The 19,710-nt window shown below is 36.1% G+C and overlaps 1 protein-coding gene across 1 annotated transcript in view; it reads right to left on the bottom strand.

Moving 5' to 3' along the window:
* Positions 1-19,451, bottom strand: part of si:dkey-288a3.2 (protein phosphatase 1 regulatory subunit 37) — a 77,971-nt gene extending 58,520 nt beyond the window's left edge. Inside the window, exons 1-7 of the mRNA XM_056477287.1 lie at positions 19,322-19,451; positions 17,495-17,592; positions 11,054-11,099; positions 8,429-8,593; positions 7,885-7,985; positions 7,281-7,400; positions 6,024-6,171 (exon numbers count right to left, since the gene is read on the bottom strand). Coding sequence (XP_056333262.1) covers positions 6,024-6,171; positions 7,281-7,400; positions 7,885-7,985; positions 8,429-8,593; positions 11,054-11,099; positions 17,495-17,592; positions 19,322-19,451 — 808 coding nt within the window. The remainder of the gene's footprint in view (positions 1-6,023; positions 6,172-7,280; positions 7,401-7,884; positions 7,986-8,428; positions 8,594-11,053; positions 11,100-17,494; positions 17,593-19,321) is intronic.
* Between the last annotated feature and the right edge of the window lie 259 nt (positions 19,452-19,710).

Raw genomic sequence — 19,710 nt, forward strand, 5'->3', positions numbered from 1 at the left:
GGGCAGCCATTTCCTTTCAGACATTAGCATCATGGTACTGCAGTGACAACAAACCATGTACAGGATACCCTGATGGCCAAAAAGAGCAGTGTGATATGCTTTCAACATCCAATATTGTTTCCCAAATGCAAATTGTGATAAATTTGGTGAATGAATTGGCTCACATAAGCCATGATTTTCCTTTTTTTCTGACATATAATTCATGTATCACATCCCTAATAAAAAATAGTAATAATATAGATTGTATTATGTCATAAACAATAAAATGTAATGATGGAAAGCATTTATATGTATAGGCTTAACATAATTGTATACTTGTCAATAAGATGCTTAACTGGACAATAACCTTGCAAAAACATCAATATAGGAATGCCACTAAAGATACAATTATGCAATTATGTACAATTCTGTGTATTATGCAATTATGTCTGTCTGTTTTTAACAGTTGTTTTCTCTCTGTTTCATTAAGAAAATACTTCAGAAGAATGATAACAGCAGAACAACTGTATCAACATCTAAACAATTCAGCAATTTTTAATGAATCAGGCGATCCAATGATTCAATAATCCGTACTCCACCATTCAACAATTCAAAACTGTAATAAATCAGCTCTTTGAATGAATTAATTGAATGACTCACTTATTGTCGGTCACTTGCTGCCACCTACTGGCAAATTATTTTCATATTTTTATCATTTGATTTTTCCTAAGTTTCATAATTGTTATTGATTTTTCTTTCTTACATTTAATTTTTGTAACTTAACAAATGAGACAATATATTAATTTATTTAAAAAGGATATCCATAGCATTATTTATGAAGTCATTTTGGACTGCAAAAGCATTCAAGCTACATTTGACTATATTAAACTGACTTGTATTCTATATGTAAAAAGCTGCATCATTGACTTCAGTTGGCAAAATCAACAAGTGCTCAGTAAGACAAACATTACATGTACAAAAACGGTTTTACTGTGAGAGAGTCATTAATGAAATATATCAAAAAAGCGTCAGTCCAATCTAATATGTTTTATCTGATTAGCTTTTTTTAATTATTAATTGAAAATATCCAGTTCAAAAGAGTCATTTGTTCAAGAATCAAACTGTACTGCATGCCACATTTTTTTGCATGCTACTTGAAAGGACAACTTAAAGAGCCCCTATTATGGGTTTTTCAAAATTACCTTCTATATTACCTTCTATACAGTGTGCAACACAGCTATAAGTGAATGAAAACATCTAGCTGAGGTTTAAATCTGAAAGTGCACCTTGTTTAAAGATATAGATTTTTAAATAAGATTCAACTCAGAGTTGTTTAAATGATTTGTCATTTGTCCGGATCTTTTGCCTGTTCGTATTGGCGTTGACACGAAACAATGCCAAATATGTTCTGTGCTGGATCCGGTAAAACGTGAACGTGCCTTTTCCTTCAAACGCTAGCAGAGTGCAGGTGTGTGTGGGACTGATAATGACTGAAGATGAGTGAACTATAATGAGTGAACGTTCTGGTGATTAATGCCATAATCTACCCTGCAAGAGGGGATTCGTTAAAGGAAGAATCAGAAAAGACTCTTGATGTATGGGACTTTGCCAGAGCTTAACAGGAACTTTATCAGTAAACAGTTCATGGATCAGTTTCTTCCTCCATTTCACAAGTGTAAGTAAATGCGATTCTAATATGTATTTAATTGTGATGTGTCACTTGTAATCGCTCCATGCGGCTTGTACTGTATTTGGTTAACTCTTTATATTCACATATCCCATCTTCACATATCATTGTTATTATGGTTAAGAATTAATCAATATGCTGGTGTTTAACTGCATTGCATTAATGCACTCCTGCATTGGGCTCACACATATACCCTGCACTCTGACTACTTCAACAATGTTGATAAAGCCGTGGTGGGCATTTCTCTCTGTCTTGCGCTAAATGTAGTCGACTAATCGCAACAGAATGGGTTATCAGACCAATCAGCGTAGATTAGCATCGGGCAAAGGAGGGGTTTGGGAACAACTGAATCACTGAACTAATCATATGGGAGTTGTTGCGATAATTAGGTAAAAATAAATGCAAAAATATAGTACAATGAAAGTGTTTTTTGACCTTGCATGCATATCAGCCTGTTGTTGGAGACCCCAAAACCAAATAGGGGCTCTTTAAACAAGAGATCTGATTTTGTTATTTTTATAGTAAAATAGAACATAAATTCATAATATGAAATGTGAAACAAAGCTTTCACATTTGTGAGAAATAAAGCCACAAAATTGTGAGATGACAATTAGAATGAGCAAACCTTTTACTCTGAGGCAGAAACCTATGTCCTAATGGCAATGCCTTTCACAATATTGAAGGGCCGTCTCATCCCTGTGGCTGTAGTCCTGTGTCCTTTTTTAAGAGGTAAGCTCTACAGTGCCACGGGAAAGACTCCATCTCACAGCGAGCTGGCCGAAGTGTCCTGAACGGATCGGTGCAGCAATGTGTAAAGTGACAGGAAGAAGATTACGACATCTAATCCAAGCCCAGTCTGGCTGTTAGGGTCACTGGGCCAAAATCTGCCACTCCTCCCCTTGTCCTGCTTCATCTGTTCCTGCTGGCCAGAGTCGCTCATGAAGAACGCTCATTTCAAACACATGCTATCTGTACTTTACTACTGACATATTGCAGTGTTCGCACTATAGAGCAAGTGAAGCGACTTGTAGGCCGATATTAGCACTTTCTGCATTGTTAAAAAAAATCTTTGTGAACATTAGGTGTGATTTTGATTGAAGATAACGCACCCTTTGGGATGGTATGTTGTGCTGTCTTGATATCATTAAAGTATGTAAAACTCCGCCTGGAGTCAATGTACTTATGCAGTGGGAAATTTTGCACAGCACTTGTTAGACCAACACCAAGCCAAATGTCACAATGAAGAGAAGAAAAAAACATTTGGCCCTCCCTGATGAGTTTATATTAGCACAGATGCAGTGTTTTCAGAATTCGCTTACATTTAAGACCCGTTTTTATGCTTTGCTTAACAAAAGTTCAAATACCTTAACAGTATACTGTTAGCAAACCTCTCAATAGCTATGTTAACATCCAAAAATGCGAATTAACTTTATGCGCAAAACTGGATTATCACATTAAAGACATGTAAATAAACCAGTGTTTCCATCCAACAAGTCAAAGCAAACAAAATCGTCACTTTTTGATTATCTGGTGCCAAATATCAAGAGTAAAAACGGAATTTGCTGCGATAAGAGAAGCTGCGTGAATCCTTTCTTCATTTAATAAATGACTTGCAACTCTGAAGGCAATCCTGACATTGACAATCCTGACCGTGAGACATGGAGCACAGACAATGTGGTCAGCGTGCTGGTTTGTCCATTCCCACACATTTTTATCATCACATGATCTCTTTTAACAAAATCACATGACTTTTTTATTGCACATACTGGAATTTGTTTAGTCTTTCCATCGTAGTTTCATCTTATCAAATAAAAAGTTTATCCTCCTCAGTTATGCACATAGGTTTTTTATGTGCATTTTCAAAATTTATGCACATCTTGGCATTTCCATTAACCATGGCATTTCCAAAATGCTTATAAAAATAGCTGGATGGAAACGTAGCTATTGAGTACATTTCCATAGACATCAGTAATCATATGACTTGGCTTAATCGGAATAGGACAATTCGATTAACGTCATTGCGACACTATGCTATCCACATTTCCCTCAGGGTTTCATGTAATTTCTGGTGTTTCATTTAAAATTTTTTGACTTTTCGACTATGACTGCAATTCGGCAGTTTCACTTTCATTGCACCATAATAACGAATGTACAATCGATGCACACTTGAGAAAACCCACAATGCACTGTGAGAGTTCCGTTGTGTAGGATTTTCGTCGCATTTGTCAACAGAATACTGCATACACTCACAGCTGTTTGACACAATTCTCTGCATCTATCGAGTCAGTGAAGGACCACAGACTTTGCAAAATGTTGAGTTTTTTTCCCCATACGGCATACAGTATCAAATTCCATTAAAAAAACACTCTTCCAGCAGTTCATACTCGCATCCAATATCTTGTTTGTCATGGGGGGCATGCATGACATGTTCCTAAATGAAAGTAAAAGTGCCAAACTGCAGCTAAAGTTGACAAATTATAAATAAAACATCTTAAAATACATGAAACTCCGGAGGAAATGTAGATAGCTTGCTGACGCATTGACGTTAATCGAACTATGTACTATAACATGTAACACAGGATCATTATAGGAACATTCAAAAAGCATCTAATGTAAACACAATCATATTATTGTCTTATTCATATTAAGGCAATTATTTCGATTAATGATGTCTATGTAAACGTAGTCAATGTCACCTACGATGCTGCGTTTGGGTGAATATGTAAATATGTGTTTTCTCTAAACAACAATAAGCATACAGCTAAAATTACAGGAGTGAATAAACAAACACTTACAGTGTTGAAAGCATCTGATAATAGTCATGTGCTATGTTTGCTCTAGCTGTGCAAATCAGCACTCAACTCACATCATGCTTATGTATACAGTACAGCACTTTATGCAGGATATTGCTTTAAAGCAAGCATGCTTTGCATGTACTACATATGGAAAAACAGTGTCAGTGTTGGTTTCAAGCAGAAATGCATTTCCATTTCTACTATAAATATACTGGCGAATATTTGTATGCACTAGAGACAATTTCCTTGTCAAAGAGGGTTGAGTCTCATATAGACATGGGCCGGTATAAGATTCTGATGGTATGATAACCTTAGATAAAAATAACACGGTTTGACGGCATTGTGATTACTGCTCTAAAATATGTGCTTTTCAAATGTCTGGGTAAAAAACAAAAACGTTATTCCCCTTTGAACACAATATATTTTATGATAAGAAACATTTAAAATATTTTGGAGAAGTAGCTAAACAATTCAAACTAATTATTAACTTCTGCTGTCTTCATTAGTTTCAAAAACACTGATTTCTTTACATTTTAAAATGGCATCTTTGGATATCGTTTTTGCTGGAGATACTGTTGTCCTAAAAAGCATTTTAAAAAACCTTACATAAACCATAGGAACGGTATAGCAGAAAAATTTGGCGGTTTTAAAACCTTGACATTTCTAAACCGTGGTATACCGTGATAACGGTTATCTTTCCAGGCCTAGTCTAATACACTGTAGCTACACCAATCTATCACATAATGGAGGATATGCACACCGACTTTTAATTTCAGCCAGCAAGCCTCAGCACTTCCGGTGAACAGTTTTTCCATTATAAAATTGCAATGTTTAAGGTCTCTTTTCTTTAAAAATCAGTGATCTTCACTGCCTGATAGATATACGACATAAAGTGGGTCTCAGATTGCACAAGAAGCACTGCATTAAATCCCATTTTCCACCACCATGTCTTTAAAATATGACAGTTTATTTTACCCCAGTATTTTTAATGGAGTTTCTGCACTCGCCTGCTGATCTTGACGGCGCTAGCGGGTACACAGTCTTTTATCTCGTTTTATGCTTAAACAACTAAATGAAAGCTTAAGTCTATTTAACTGAATGTTTTGTAATTACATTACAACATCGATGCTGTAAAAGGAACCTTATGAAATTAAAAATAGTCACATTAAGCTTTCACCGGAGGTTTATCATTGGCTGAAAAACATTAGCTGTGCATATAACCCATTGCCACAGAACAGTAGTAGATTCTGCTGAAGCAAAGTTTTCCACAACGTTTGTTTTGGTTAGCAGTTTAAAACTCACAAAACGACGTTTGTTTCGGTCTGATTTAGTTTGAAATGATGCCAGTTTGTTCTTCAGATTCACTTGAAGCACACTGAGGTCTTAATCCAGCGCAAACACATAAAAAAAAGTCTGAAGAAATGCAGTTGACCCCATTTCCCACAATGCACCATTATTTGCATTTCACAGCACAAGGTCATATTCTCAGGCCGCTGGCACCCAAACTTTCTTCTATTGTTGGATCGCATGCACTTCAAGCGGATGGTGTGTGCTGGGCATACCAAGTGTGAAGAGAGGTTTGCCGCTCAGGCAGGTGTTTTCAAGGTGTAACACTGTCAGCCTGCTGGTGAGAAGGGCTTTTGACAAGGCCTGCGCAGCGTAGTCCACCATGGGCATGTTGCAAGCATCCAGCCTCCACAGGCATCCACTCTGAAGAGACCAGACAGCAAACCATCAGAGAGAGAGAGAGAGAGAGAGAGAGAGAGAGAGAGAGAGAGAGAGAGAGAGAGAGAGAGAGAGACTCAGAGGCCTGGTTTTGCCCTCACTGCGGACTGGCCTTTCTGTCTCACCCTCTCTCATCAAAAAGCCACCCTGTCTACAGAAGCAGAAACGTCAAAAACCGGAAAACAATTCTGACGGGAGGTTCCCAAAGATCTGCAGGCCATTCCGGAGATTCATCCTTTAGTCCACCACTTCAAAAGTGTCCAGATTTTTTTCTTCTTTCCCTTTCTTGGGAGAATTTGATTGATCTCATATAATACTGCCTGAGAGCGTGCCTTTGCTTTTTACCATTGAAGTCCTCGTCACCATGAGGTGATGCTGTCTTTCATCTAGAGCGGTTGCTAAATGAACACATATTGTCAGGAGTTTTATGAGGACTATAATGATGTCCATTAAAATCAAAGTGTGAATGTGGCTTTATTCAGCAGTGCGGACATTTTCATCTTTGATGCATGGTAATTCATTGCGTCCAATTCAGGCTGAATACCACTGTGCGGTATCGGTTCACACTTGATAACACATTTAAAACATGAGGCGTGAAATTTAACTTTAAAAGATTAAGGGAGCTGTATGCATACATATGTCTGTCTGTGTGCGTGTGTGCGTGTGTGTGTGTGTGTGTGTGTGTGTGTGTGTGTGCGTGCATGTGCGTGTGTGTATAGTAAGTTTTTGTTTCATCAAAGTGTTTTTTTTTAATACGATCATTTTTATTTAAATTAAAATGCTAAATGTAATCTTTATTCACTCTGTAGGCATTATAATTGCACTATATGTTGTCTATGTACAAATTTATTTTAGAAGCTATGAGTTAGTGAATTGTTCAGTTACTGTAGTGGCTAACATTTATTTAGACTAACGTTACTTAATGCAGAAATATTTATAAAGTGTACTAATAAAGGATGAACTCAGAATGTTATTGCAGATTAATATATTATTATTCATTATTCACTATATTGTATCACATTATTAAACTACATGCCATAAGCAATTGTCCAGTGGCACTTTATGTGCAGTAAATATCAAAATCTTATAGTTACCTGTCTGAGGAGATGTGACAGTGAAAGCCAACCGGAGAAACCCATGCCTGAGTTTGCAGAAACATCGAGGTGTGTTGCCGATTCGTAGTACAAAACCATATCTAGCAAAGATGATGCTCCCTTATGAGATAAAATAAACAACATAATAGTAACAAAACAAACCCGAGAATTTGAACAAATAAACAGAAACCGGACATGCATTGTTTGGCGCGAATAGGCACGGTTGCCAAATCTACCTAAAATAAATAAACTAGCCACTGACTCAGTCATGTATTCCAAATCAGAAAATTGCCTAAATTGCGGGAAAATTTTGGAAATATTGCTGGGAAGATAGAGTAAGCAATTGCTAATTTAGGTTACCCTATAACTATATGGTAAATAAAATACATTAACTTATAATGCAGACTACTTTATTATCAGTAGTAGTAGTATAAGTATAGCTACTATTATTTATTTATTCTCCAGTTAGCCTAATTTAAGCATTCATTAATTTATAAAAACATACACAATTTGGAAAACTTTACCAAATTTGAAAACTGATGTCTTGGCCAGCAATAGAACCATGTGTGAATAGATGCAAATGTCCATTGTCTACTGTACTTACATTTTCCTCAAGCTCGGTCCCCTGCAGACTGATAAAATCAAACTGCACTGATTTCAGGATCTCTTCAAGAGATTCGCAGGAGCAATAATCTAACCGTTCACCTGGAAAAGCAATCAAAATGGAGACGCCTTACACTTTGAGTAACCCTCTTTCCTACCAGATTTTATAATTTCTTCACAGCACCAGCTTCCCTAAAACACACTACACAATCTCTGCCTCTCCAAAGAAGGAGATATTAGACACTAACACACATAACACAATCACGTCTGATCCCCTCCCCTTCAGTGGAGAAGACAATCAAAGAGCGTCTGATTATGCAGGAACAGATGACTTTTAAACAAAGCCCTGAGAAATACTTTGATGGCCACAGCAGTCCGTCTATATTAGACACGCGTTGCAAAGGCCCCCTTCCCCTCATAAACTCTTATCTTCCTGGTCGGGGAGAAGCCAGATCGCTCAGAGCTGCATGTTGGGAAGATAATAATTTATTCATCATTAGCATAATCATTTGTAATTTTTTTTAACAATAATCACTTAACTGTACCATAGGAAGGGGGGATCAGAAATCCCATTTTTCTAATCCCCTCTGCCATGTGCAGATAATGACACTGAGACTTGGAGTTAGATGGCATCAGTGCGTGACAGGGCGCAGGAAGCCAGAACATGCTGACCCGCACTTCAAGCTCACTTCTGCTGGTATCAATAACCGCTGTTTCAGTCATCAAAGGGACAGCAGTTTAATCCCAAACTAATGCCCTTCAGCATCGGCATGTACATTTCAATTAACAGACTCGTCAAAGTCTGATCTTATCAGAGTGTGGTAGTAGCTTTAAAAAGTACAGTTGCTGTTGGCTTAAACCACACTTCAGGGAAAATGGAAATAGACTGCTAACTTTTTAAAAAGCTACATGTTTGATACATATAAAAAGTCTGAGATGCATGGGTCATCAATCTGTTTAGGTCTTTGATAAAGTTCAACATTGTTGGGGAATGTTACTTTTGAAAGTAGTGCATTACAATATTGAGTTACTCCCCAAAAAAGTAACTAGTTATGTTACTTAGTTACTTTTTTATGGTAAGTAACGCATTGTTACTTTTGAGTTACTTTTGAGTTACTTTTTCATACCTGCCTTTCAAACATATCTCTTTCAGAGAGGGTGTTTTTCTTTTTTAAATAGAGGAGCTCTGCATTTAATGCCACACTGTATAACCTAAACCTTCATTTACCTTTAAAAAAAACTAATTATTTAAAAAAATGATTAGAATAATGTTACCTTCTGAGAACTTCCTAACGCAGCTGTATAAACAGATTAATGAAAGTTGATAGCTATATGTTCACTACTTTTGTGTTTTTGTCTTATTAGTGAAGTAAAATCACTGTCCATTGAGAAAATCCCCTTTTCTTCCAGGTGTTCAAAGTAATGAGAATACTTCCAGAAATGTAAGGCTCTGCCATCTTGGGTTCTGTCTGTTCATGCTGGGAGCTCGTTGTCTCATTGAGTGTGATTCAACATGATTACACTCATTTTAATTCAGCAAATTATTTTTTTAAAGTGAATTAATTCATCTGAAAAGTATCTTAAGTCATACTTTTAAACCAGTAACTCAAATATTATTACTTGGTGTGTAATGTGTTACTTTGCTCGTTACTTATTAAGTATTAAGTAATATTATTACGTAACTCGCTTTACTTGTAATGCGTTACCCCCAACAGAGATCAACAGTCTGTTCTGGAAGCGAAAATGTCATTCATTGATTGATTTTTATCCATAAATGTTTTACCTGTGAAATGCAGAAAGTTATTTCTTGATAATTATACAGATTTATAGCTATTTGAGTTGATCTTAAAAAAATAGTTCATCCAAAAGTGAATATTCTGTCATCGTTTACTCACCCTTCACTTTTCACATATCCTTTTTAGTGTCTTTTTTTGTCTTGAACACAAAAGAAGTTATTTTGAAAAATGTTGGAAACCTGTAACCAATGACTTCCATAGTATTTATTTTACCTACTATGGAAGTCAATGGTTACAAGTTTCTAAAATTCTTCAAAACATCTGTTCGTGTGTTGTTAAAATATAAATTCATAAAGATATGAAATCACTTAAGGGAAAGTTAATGATGATAACATTTTCATCTTTGGCCAAACTACACTCAAAAAATATTTTTTTTTCTGCTTGTTCAAACTACTTATTTAAAATAAGCTGAAACAACACAATTTTTGAGATTTCATTGGGACAACTTATTTTTTATGTTCAATTCACATAAATTTGTTAAAAGTGTTAAGTTAACTTAATCAATTTGTGTTGGGATAACATGAATGAATTGTGTGGAACCCTGCATTTTACAGTGCATCCTTTTAATGCTTTTAATGCTGAAAAATTGATCACACCTTAAAATTAAACTTTTTGTGATTTTTTTTTTATTAATACAAATAAGTTTATATGTAATTTCCACAAATTAATTGATGGTCAAACACCCACTCATCCATTGGAATGAGTTTGGGCTGGAACTATTATTTTGTGACAAAAATTTCTATCATTATTTGAGAGAATGAATGTGTCACAATTCTCAATTTTCCATACATCTTGTTTAATTTCAGTTGCATGTTAAATTATTTATTCGAGGGAATGGGAGGAGAGAAAGAGGGCAGTTTTTTTTTTATTTAGCCCTTGTTGTGTTTGCATGAATGAAACCAGTTTTAGCTGCATATTCTTATGGTCCCATAATTTCCATAGATTCTCAGAACAAACAGACTTATACATGATTCCACGTTTTAGTCTTGCACAAAGGGCAAATTATCCGAGTTTTACAACTGAAGAAAAGATAAACAAAACATCTGATTGCTAAAATGCATGTTTGAACCTTCCATTATGTTGTCACGGTTGGTGTGCGTCTCCTCCCAGAGTTGTGTCTATGAATTTGAAAGATTTTTCTGTTTGTTTTAGGATTGCGCAGCAGAGCGTTTACAGGAGGTCAGGCTAGTGATGCCAAATACGTGCTGGTGGAAAGATGAATAAAGCTGCAATACCTGAATGGATGAAGGGATGAATGTCTCGGGTAAAATGATAGCACTGGGGGGATTTTTCTGGTGGTGCTTAGCTTTAAAAACAAATAATGCTATTCGAAAGGTATAGTAAAAATAATAAACAGTGCATTGCTGAACTTACCAGACAGGTCAAAACATCTGGCTCTGTCGGTAACACAGGTAATTTGCTGCATGAAAAAGAGGCAGACAGAAAATCAAGAGATTACTGAGCTCAAAGGTTATCGTATAGGCCAATATTTCAATATTAATGCATGATTCAGCCTGTGCTCTGTAAAATGCTTCGGTTTAGGAAATATGATAACATCCCACATAGCAAAACATCTCTGGCCCATCAGCCAAGTCTGGCTTCCAAACAAGGGCCAAACATGGACCATAGCTGGGCCAAGTCTCAGCCAAGTCAATAACCTATAACTGAGCCTAAAATGGGCCAGATATGTTGGTGTGTCACAACTACAATGAAATTGATAAACTCATAGGTGTGCTTTTTCTCGAAGCGACCTGATTGGTCAAAATTTTTTTTTCTTTATTTGAAAACAATAAAAAATTATTTTAAATGTGGGTCAAGATTGGCCAAACCTACATGGCCCACATATGAATTCTTAACATCTGGGCCAAATACTACATTTTACATCTGACCCAAGTATTGTGTGCCACCTTAAAGACAGTGCCACCTCTGCCAAACCAGGGCCATGTTTAGTCCACATGCTGTATGCCAATGCTGAATGAATCCCTGCTGTGCCAGATTTATGCCAAATCTGGGCTAGAATTCTTTGCTACATTAATATGACTATAAAATATTAAGATGACAGAGCCAATCAATGTTATCTAAATACTCTTAAGAGTTATATCTTCTATATTTGGCCAAGCATGCAGATACCATTTTATTTGGGGTTTATGTTTAGTATTTATCAAAGCAGTTCTCTGTCAGGTATGTAACTAATCACAGGTAAGTTCTGCCATATGGTTTGAGACACATGATCCATTAATAAAGTTTAACCTTCACCTCCATTATTTCAGTTGTTTTAAGTGAAACCAGAAAGAATCAAAAGAAAACTCAATTTGGCACAATGAGAGCCATGCATGTCTCATAACGCTCGCACAGCAAATAGCATTTTCTTTTGCATTTTGTTAAGCTTGAATGGACAAAAACTCTTAAAATGATATCAAAATGCTGATTTTAGAGTTTATCGTTGTAAATATAATATACATATTATATTAATAATATACACTCACTGGCCACTGTATTAGGTACACCTGTCCAACTGCTCATTGACGCAAATTTCTAATCAGCCAATCACATGTCAGCAAATCAACTCTTGGCACACTTTGGGCTCGTTAGTACCAGTTTAGCATTGTATCACAGCCTTCCTGAGTACAGTTGTTGACCATGTCCTTCTCTTTAATGGCTACTTCCAGCAGGAATCTGGAACGCAGCATGTCATAAAGCGTGAATCATCGCAGACTGGTTTCTTGAACATGACAATAAGTTCACCGTACTCAAATGGCCTCCACAGTCACCAGAACTCAATCCAATAGAGCACTTTGCATCATGGAAGTTCAGCCTGTGTGATGCTATCATGTCAATATGGACCAAAATATCTGAAGAATATTTCCAGTACCTTGTTGAATTTATGCCACAAGGAATTAAGACAGATCTGAAGGCAAAAGGGGGTCCCCTCTGGTACTAGTAAGGTGTACCTAATAAAGTGATCAGTGGGTGTATAAGTAATACATTTAAAACAATGCTGTGCTATTTTTTATTCATTATTAGTTCCCTAAAAAATGAAACATTTCTTACTCAAACAAATTTCTTTCATCTGTTGAACACAAAACAAGATATTCTTAAGGATGTTGGAAACCAGGAGCCATTGACTTCCAGAATAGGAAAGAAAAATATTATGCAAGTCAATGGTGGCTGTTATCCCACATTCTTCAATCTTTTGTGTTCAACAGACGAAAGAAACTCAAACTAGTTAGAACCAAGTTGAGAGTGAGTACATGGTGACAGCATTTACATTTTTAAAGGGAACTTTCCCTTTAAAAAACACTGTGCTCATCTTTCATGTCCACTTGTATTTATTTGTGCTGTTTCAGAAATGATCCGAACCACTATTGCATCTCTGCAGTATCAAATGAGCTAATGTTTAAGTATTGTGTGGAGCTTGTAATTATACTCCAGTCACCAATATACTTCAAACGAAATGTAATCATCAACGTTTGAAAGTGACACCAAACAGTTTATGTTGATTTCAAGTATGTCACAGCACAGATCATTTTAACTCAATCTGGCAATCTAGCCGCTAGACTGTAGCTATAGCAGATGGCAGTTAGCATCTATCAGGCGACGGACTGATGAAGTCCCTCAGTCAACCTGCTGTAAACACGAACAGGACGTCATATGGGATTCTGCGTTTAGAGCAAAACAAATTAAGCACAGAAGACCGTCCCGGTTTAATGTTATTCTAAAAGAAAAGTCTCGACAAGGATGACTTAAGGCCATGGATTTGTACCTCTCCTTTTTGTTTGATGTTTTCCATCTTAATAAATGTGAAAAGTTCTGAAGCCCTTCGCTGCTTCGCAATGTTCTGTGCTGTGTATTGAGGAAAATGAAATGACAAAGTACAAAATGCATTGATGTGTCAGGAGGGAGAGGACAAAATGAAGTGATAAAAAGAGCTTTGCTTCCTCCAGGCAGAACGGGACACAGCTTATAAACTTGACTTCCACAGACGGCATCTCAAGTGCATTTCCAATTCTTCGCTCAAAGACTCCTGGAGACCCACTCCAGCGCTCTGCAGTCTGGGTGGCTTTGTATTAGCAACTGTTTGAGAGCATATATTTCTCCTTTTTTCCTCATTTAATTAGTGGAAAAAATTATTTCGAAACATTTTATACAGTAAAAGCTCTCAGGGATTAAAATCAGCCGCACACTTTCCTTTCAGCATCTTTTCTGCAATAAAGGATAAATTATTTAAAATAACACGACCTTTTATCTCACACCCTTTGAAGGCAGCAAATTAAAAATGTAAATTGGGATCTAATTAATATGCAAATATATTCATTCCCAGTTAACAATTAGCAATTAAACCTGCAGTGTCTAGAAAGAGCATAGACAAAATTAATAACTTAATTTATCATTAACAAAATGAAAATGTACACAATTTTTTTTTTTCATAAAATGTTACGCCGTCTCCCCGGTTCTTCATCAGCACCAGAGCTGAGGGGAGAAAAAAAGACATTTAATAGAACAATTTGGTGCTTGTCAAAGAAAATGATAAATAACTAGCCTAAAAAACAACATGATTGGCTACATGGATGGTGACTGCGGTGGTGCAGCTGGGAAAGGAATAAACATGCCACTTTCATGCGGCAAAGAAAGAAATCATTGCGGATCCTTGTAGTCTAGAGGGTGCGATGGACATTAAAGATTAAAAGTGTGAAAGTTATTTATACTGTACTGTGTTTAGATGTGAGAGATTGTGAAATTCTCCTCCATATTGGGGGGAGGACATTTATTTCACTTCAGACACTCTGTGTCTTTCTGATGAATGTTCAGCGCTCAGAGCGCAACAGCTCCACAGAGTCAGGCTGGGAGCAAGGATGTTTTCGGGGAGCTCTGCAGCGCTGCATTCGCTCTAATGGGAGGACGATTCAGTCTGAAATACAAACTTCTCAAAAAATCTACGCCTTATCCTGTAGGGAGATGTGAAATGCTGAATCGTTTGATGATGCTTCTGAGGCGAGCACTCATACAGTATGGGGCGCTTCTGTAAGTCTTTTCTCTTTGTTATTTTCTGATACTACAATTGCCACCACCTCCGACAGGATTTGCACTTCAGTGGCGGTGACACTTCAACAAACGTTACTCATTTACAAGCCCCTGGGATAATAACTCATATCAAGAAGTTTCTGAGCATTCTGAGAAAGGAGTGGACATGGAAAACTTTGAATGTGAAACTTCTAGAGTGAGCTGAAGGCTTTAAACAAAACAGGAAATGAAAATGACGCTGCTTTAGCCCACAAACTGTTTAAATACATTTTGACCTGGAGGAGATACAGAAATGCTCATATATAAGCAATGCAGGGTTTTTAGTAAAAAAAACTTTGCAAATGCAGTACCTTAATGAATATATTAGATTTTTACTAATTATTTATTGTGATATGATCACAACAATAGGCCTTCAGTAGATGGGCCTGAGCACACAGAATAGATAAAAAGGTATTCAAGTAACAGTTCATTCCAAAACAAACAATTCTGTCATCATTTGCTCACTCTTCACCTATTTGAGTTTATTTTCCCTGCTGAAAATGAGGAAATTAAGAAAAAAAAAAAAAAAAGCTGGTTGCTGGCACTAATTGACTTCCATAATTTGTTTTCCTGCTATGAAAATCAATAGGTGCCAGCCACCATCATTCTTCAAAATCTTATCTTATTCTGTATTCAACATGAATTCTGTATTAGCATGTTTTACAGTGCAAAACAGAATAGAGCAGTGTTTCTCAACCACGTTCCTAAAGGAACACCAACACTGCATGTTTAGGATGTCTCCTTTGTTTGACACACCCATTAAAAAACTTTCAGTCTGTGTTGATGTGCTGATGATCTGAATCAGGTATGTTTGGTTAAGGCAGATGTTCTCAATGGACCCTTTTCGGAAGCCTGTTATGACACGTTTATCAGCACGGTCATCAGCATCTTAAATTCTTGAAAGTTTTTAAAATTTAGATTTTTAAAAAAACGTATGGACATTTATGTGTATTTCTGTATGTATAATATCATCTTTTATTCAAATTACAAAAAACTAATAACCGCTTGTGCAAGGCATTTCTAATGCAGTGTCTATGGGACAGGACAGTAAATTTGATGTTATTCTCTCCTCTGGCCTCATCAGTCTCACACGATTTTTTTCCATTTCCTGAAAGTCTTTATAACATAATAAAAGGAGTTTTTAATTTATTATTTCAGCAAATAAGATTGTAAAATTCACCAACCAACCCTGCCCACGTTGCACATTTTGCATGTCTTCCTTAAGCTGAGGTTACACTGGGCTTTTCTTCCCGTAGACTACCATTCATACACCCGCGAATGCGTCAACGCAAGCTTGTGTGACAAGTTTCGCAGTTCACCACATTGCAAAGTTCAAACTTGGTGAACTCTGACCTGCGAAATTGCATCACTTGACTGCGTGAGACCAATCGAAGATCAAAACATGACCTCTCTGGACATAAATGTAAAATATGGACCAATCGCTCGCTTTTTTAAACATCTAATCATCTTGTTTAATCCTGCCCCCTTTCGCAGTGCCATACAACAGAATTTCACAAGCTCAAACGCTAGTGTGACCGCAGCTTAACTTAACAGACCTGATTCAGATCATCAGCTCGTTAATAGAGGACCAGAACTGAGAACCACTGAGTTAAATAGACATGAAAAATGTGCAGAGCTGGTGGTTCTCCAGGAATGTGGTTGAGAAACAGTGGAATAATAGGACATTTAGGTCTCAAAAAAAATGTTTAGATTTGAAAGCTGAAGTGTTTAATTTATATGTATCTTTTTTTATAGCTTGGGAAACATGGTAATAATAGCATGGTAAAAACATGGTCACAATTGTACACATATTTCAAATATGTTTTGAAGGTTAAGCATTTAACATCTGTTTTTTTTTTTTTTTTTTTTTTTTTAAAAGCAGACACAGGGACCTTCAAACAGGCCTTTTGTTTGTTTACCTTTTCTATGAAGACTATAACCAACAGCAATACTGTTTAACCCACTTAAAGAAAAAGAAAAGAAAATTCAAAGAAAAGAGAAAGCCCACGGGTACAATAAGAGCTTTAAATATTTTTCAGCAGCCATCCTCTAGGGACAATCCTGCCTGGAAAAAAGCACCTAATTTGATAAATATGCTCTTTAAGCAGCAAATTTCATTTAGCATTCTCTTATTAGAAATTCACATGCAGTTCTCAACTAAATATCTCTCCTTTTAGCTTCTGCTTAACCATACATATTTCACCCTTTTAGGGGGACCACCTACATTCCCTTCAAATGCAGTGGGCTTCATTAGCAGCTCGCAGATAATGCCTAGAGTGTGTTTAATGTAAGCACTGCTAAGTCCCTAATTTTCCACAAATAATTCTCCTTGATCTAATCGTAAATTTATGCAGAAGAGAAACCGATGCTCTTAATGTTGCTGGTCAAAGTAAAGTAAGTAAGTGCAGAGCTTGAATTATGCATGTGTGCCACTGTGTGTATTTGTGCATATGTGTGTGCATGTGTGTGTGCGCGCTTCTCATTTTCTTTCATTTACCTGTTTGTTATTGTCTTGCTTTTTTAGTTCAATAAAACGCAGTTGGCTAATTAACCTGCTCCCTAAGAGGGATTAAAATGTGTTTATTTTTTCTTTTCATCCTCGCTCTTTCTTTAATTTCAAAGTTATTTTCACCAAATAGCGTTCATTAAAGCTATTTCGAACCAAATCTTCAGTGCAAATAAACTAATATTAGCAAGAAATCAAAGCATGATAAGTCAGTCGTGTGTTTTAATGCACGTTTCTCTGCACTGTACCTTTAATTGATCAAGAGCCTTTGGGTTTGGATTCACGTGGTGCTTTTCACAGCTCTGCTTGTAGGCCAGAATTATATCTGTCAGAGTGAGACTGTCAGCTGAAACAGAGCACACATTGAAGACACTTATTAAAGCCACATCAGGAATATTACCTTTATCATCATAAAACAGAACAAATCAAAAAACAAAAGAAATGAATAGCAGATTCAGTAGCCATATACAGTAGCTTATTAGGAAAAGACTATTTTATTTTAGAAATATACTTATTGAATTTATTTAATAACATTTTATTTTATTATTTTCTTTATTTATAAATTAATACAAATTTAATATCTTTATTTTAAAAAATACATTTCTTAAAGGGGGCTAATGATATTTAAATAAATAAGACTTTACAAAGAAGAAAATAATATTATAGGTAATATTATAAAAATTTCCTTGGTCTATAAAACATCACTTTAAAAATAATTAAAAAGAATGACAAAAAAACAAACAAACAAATAAACAAGTGGATTAATGACTTCAAAATGACAAAAGCAAAAAAAGTCAAAGTCAAAATGACATCAACTGCATGTGCATGTATGTTTATTTATTTGTTTGTACAATTATTGGAGTGAAGAGACAGTGACAGAGCCAATTCGGTGGATGGGGATGATTGGGATTCCATGAAATCTTTATATAAATAGGCCGATGTGGGGAATTTGGCAGGACACTGGGGGTTCACCCCTACTCGTTGTTGCTAGATCGGATATGGTTGCAGCCGGAAGTTAATACTTTTGTATTTTATTAACGTCTACTCCCCACCCCAACCCTAAATCCAACCATCACAGTAACGTGAAAACAGTAGTTGTACCGAGTATTATTTATGCTATTACATTACCCAATAAATAGCATTTTTAACGCCCATCCCCACCACAACTCTAAACCCAACCATCACAGTAATGTAAAAATATTAATTATTGTTAAAAAATGCTGCTATATTGATGTGCATTTCGCACTTCCGGCCGGCCGCGTATCCGATCATCAAGACACACCCCCCCCCCCCCTTCAATTATAAAGAGCAGCACATTGGCTAAGTGGTTAGCATGGTTGCCTCACAGCATGAAGGTTGTTGGTTTGACTGGATAAACAAAATTTGCCTATACTGAGGGTTGTGGTAGGATGTGTATCTGCAAGAAAAATGAGCTTTACATTGCACTGTGGCGACCCTTAATAAGGCAGATAATAAACTGAAGTGACTGAGTGAGAATTTGATATAACTGTTATATAAATATTACTGCTATATGAGTGTTTTGAGTGCCTATGATGTGATTCTGTGATTTATGTCAATTATTGTATTTACATTTTTTTTTTGTATTACAGTTTTTTTTTTTTTTTTTTTTTGCTCAGATGGAAATTCAGCAAATCCATCAAAGGAATACTTTTCATAGGTAAGATTGGTTCATTTGTTGTTGTTGTTTTTTTTATTAATATGTTTTTTTAATAATTATGACATTTTTTTCCATGATTTACAGAAGACACACACTTTAGTTTATATGCCAGACTATATGGCATATTTATAACAATAATCATTTGACGGCATAATAAAAAATAATTACTCAATTACTTTATACTAATTAATTGTAATTTAAAATCTTTTTACACTTTTCCCATTTGTCAACAATATATTTTAAAAAATAATGTAAAATAAATTCAAATGTATGATCACTTTTTTCACTTTTACTGCCAAAAAAAATATTGTTGCTTTTGTGACAATGTTACACAAATCAAGACAAGCACCTCTGTTAAGAAGAGGCCTTCAAAATAACATTATCATCTTCATCTCACCCTGATGAAGTTCAGCTCTTCTCTCCACAAAGTCAGACACCATCTCCTCATCGGGCGGGAATGAGACCCGTTTTTCCTTCACATCCTTCACAGACAGAGATTTTGTCTCATCCTCCGAGTGTCCCGTCATTCTTCTGCAATAACTGATATCCCACAAAATTGACTAACCCAATTTTCCATCAATATGTCGTTCTGTTGTCATGTAGGCCTACTTCTATGTCAGACAACCTATTTGCTCAGACATCAGCCTCTGATCCAAAAAAAAAAAACCTTTCATAAATGATAACGTCTCTGGACACATGATCAATCCCTCATCGCTGCAGAAAACAAGCCATGAACTGTCCTCCAAAATCAGTCTCTTTGAGTTCTTGTGTTGTTATTCTGTAGCC

Source organism: Danio aesculapii, chromosome 17 (genome assembly GCF_903798145.1).
Source record: "Danio aesculapii chromosome 17, fDanAes4.1, whole genome shotgun sequence".
Classification (NCBI taxonomy): Eukaryota; Metazoa; Chordata; class Actinopteri; order Cypriniformes; family Danionidae; genus Danio; species Danio aesculapii.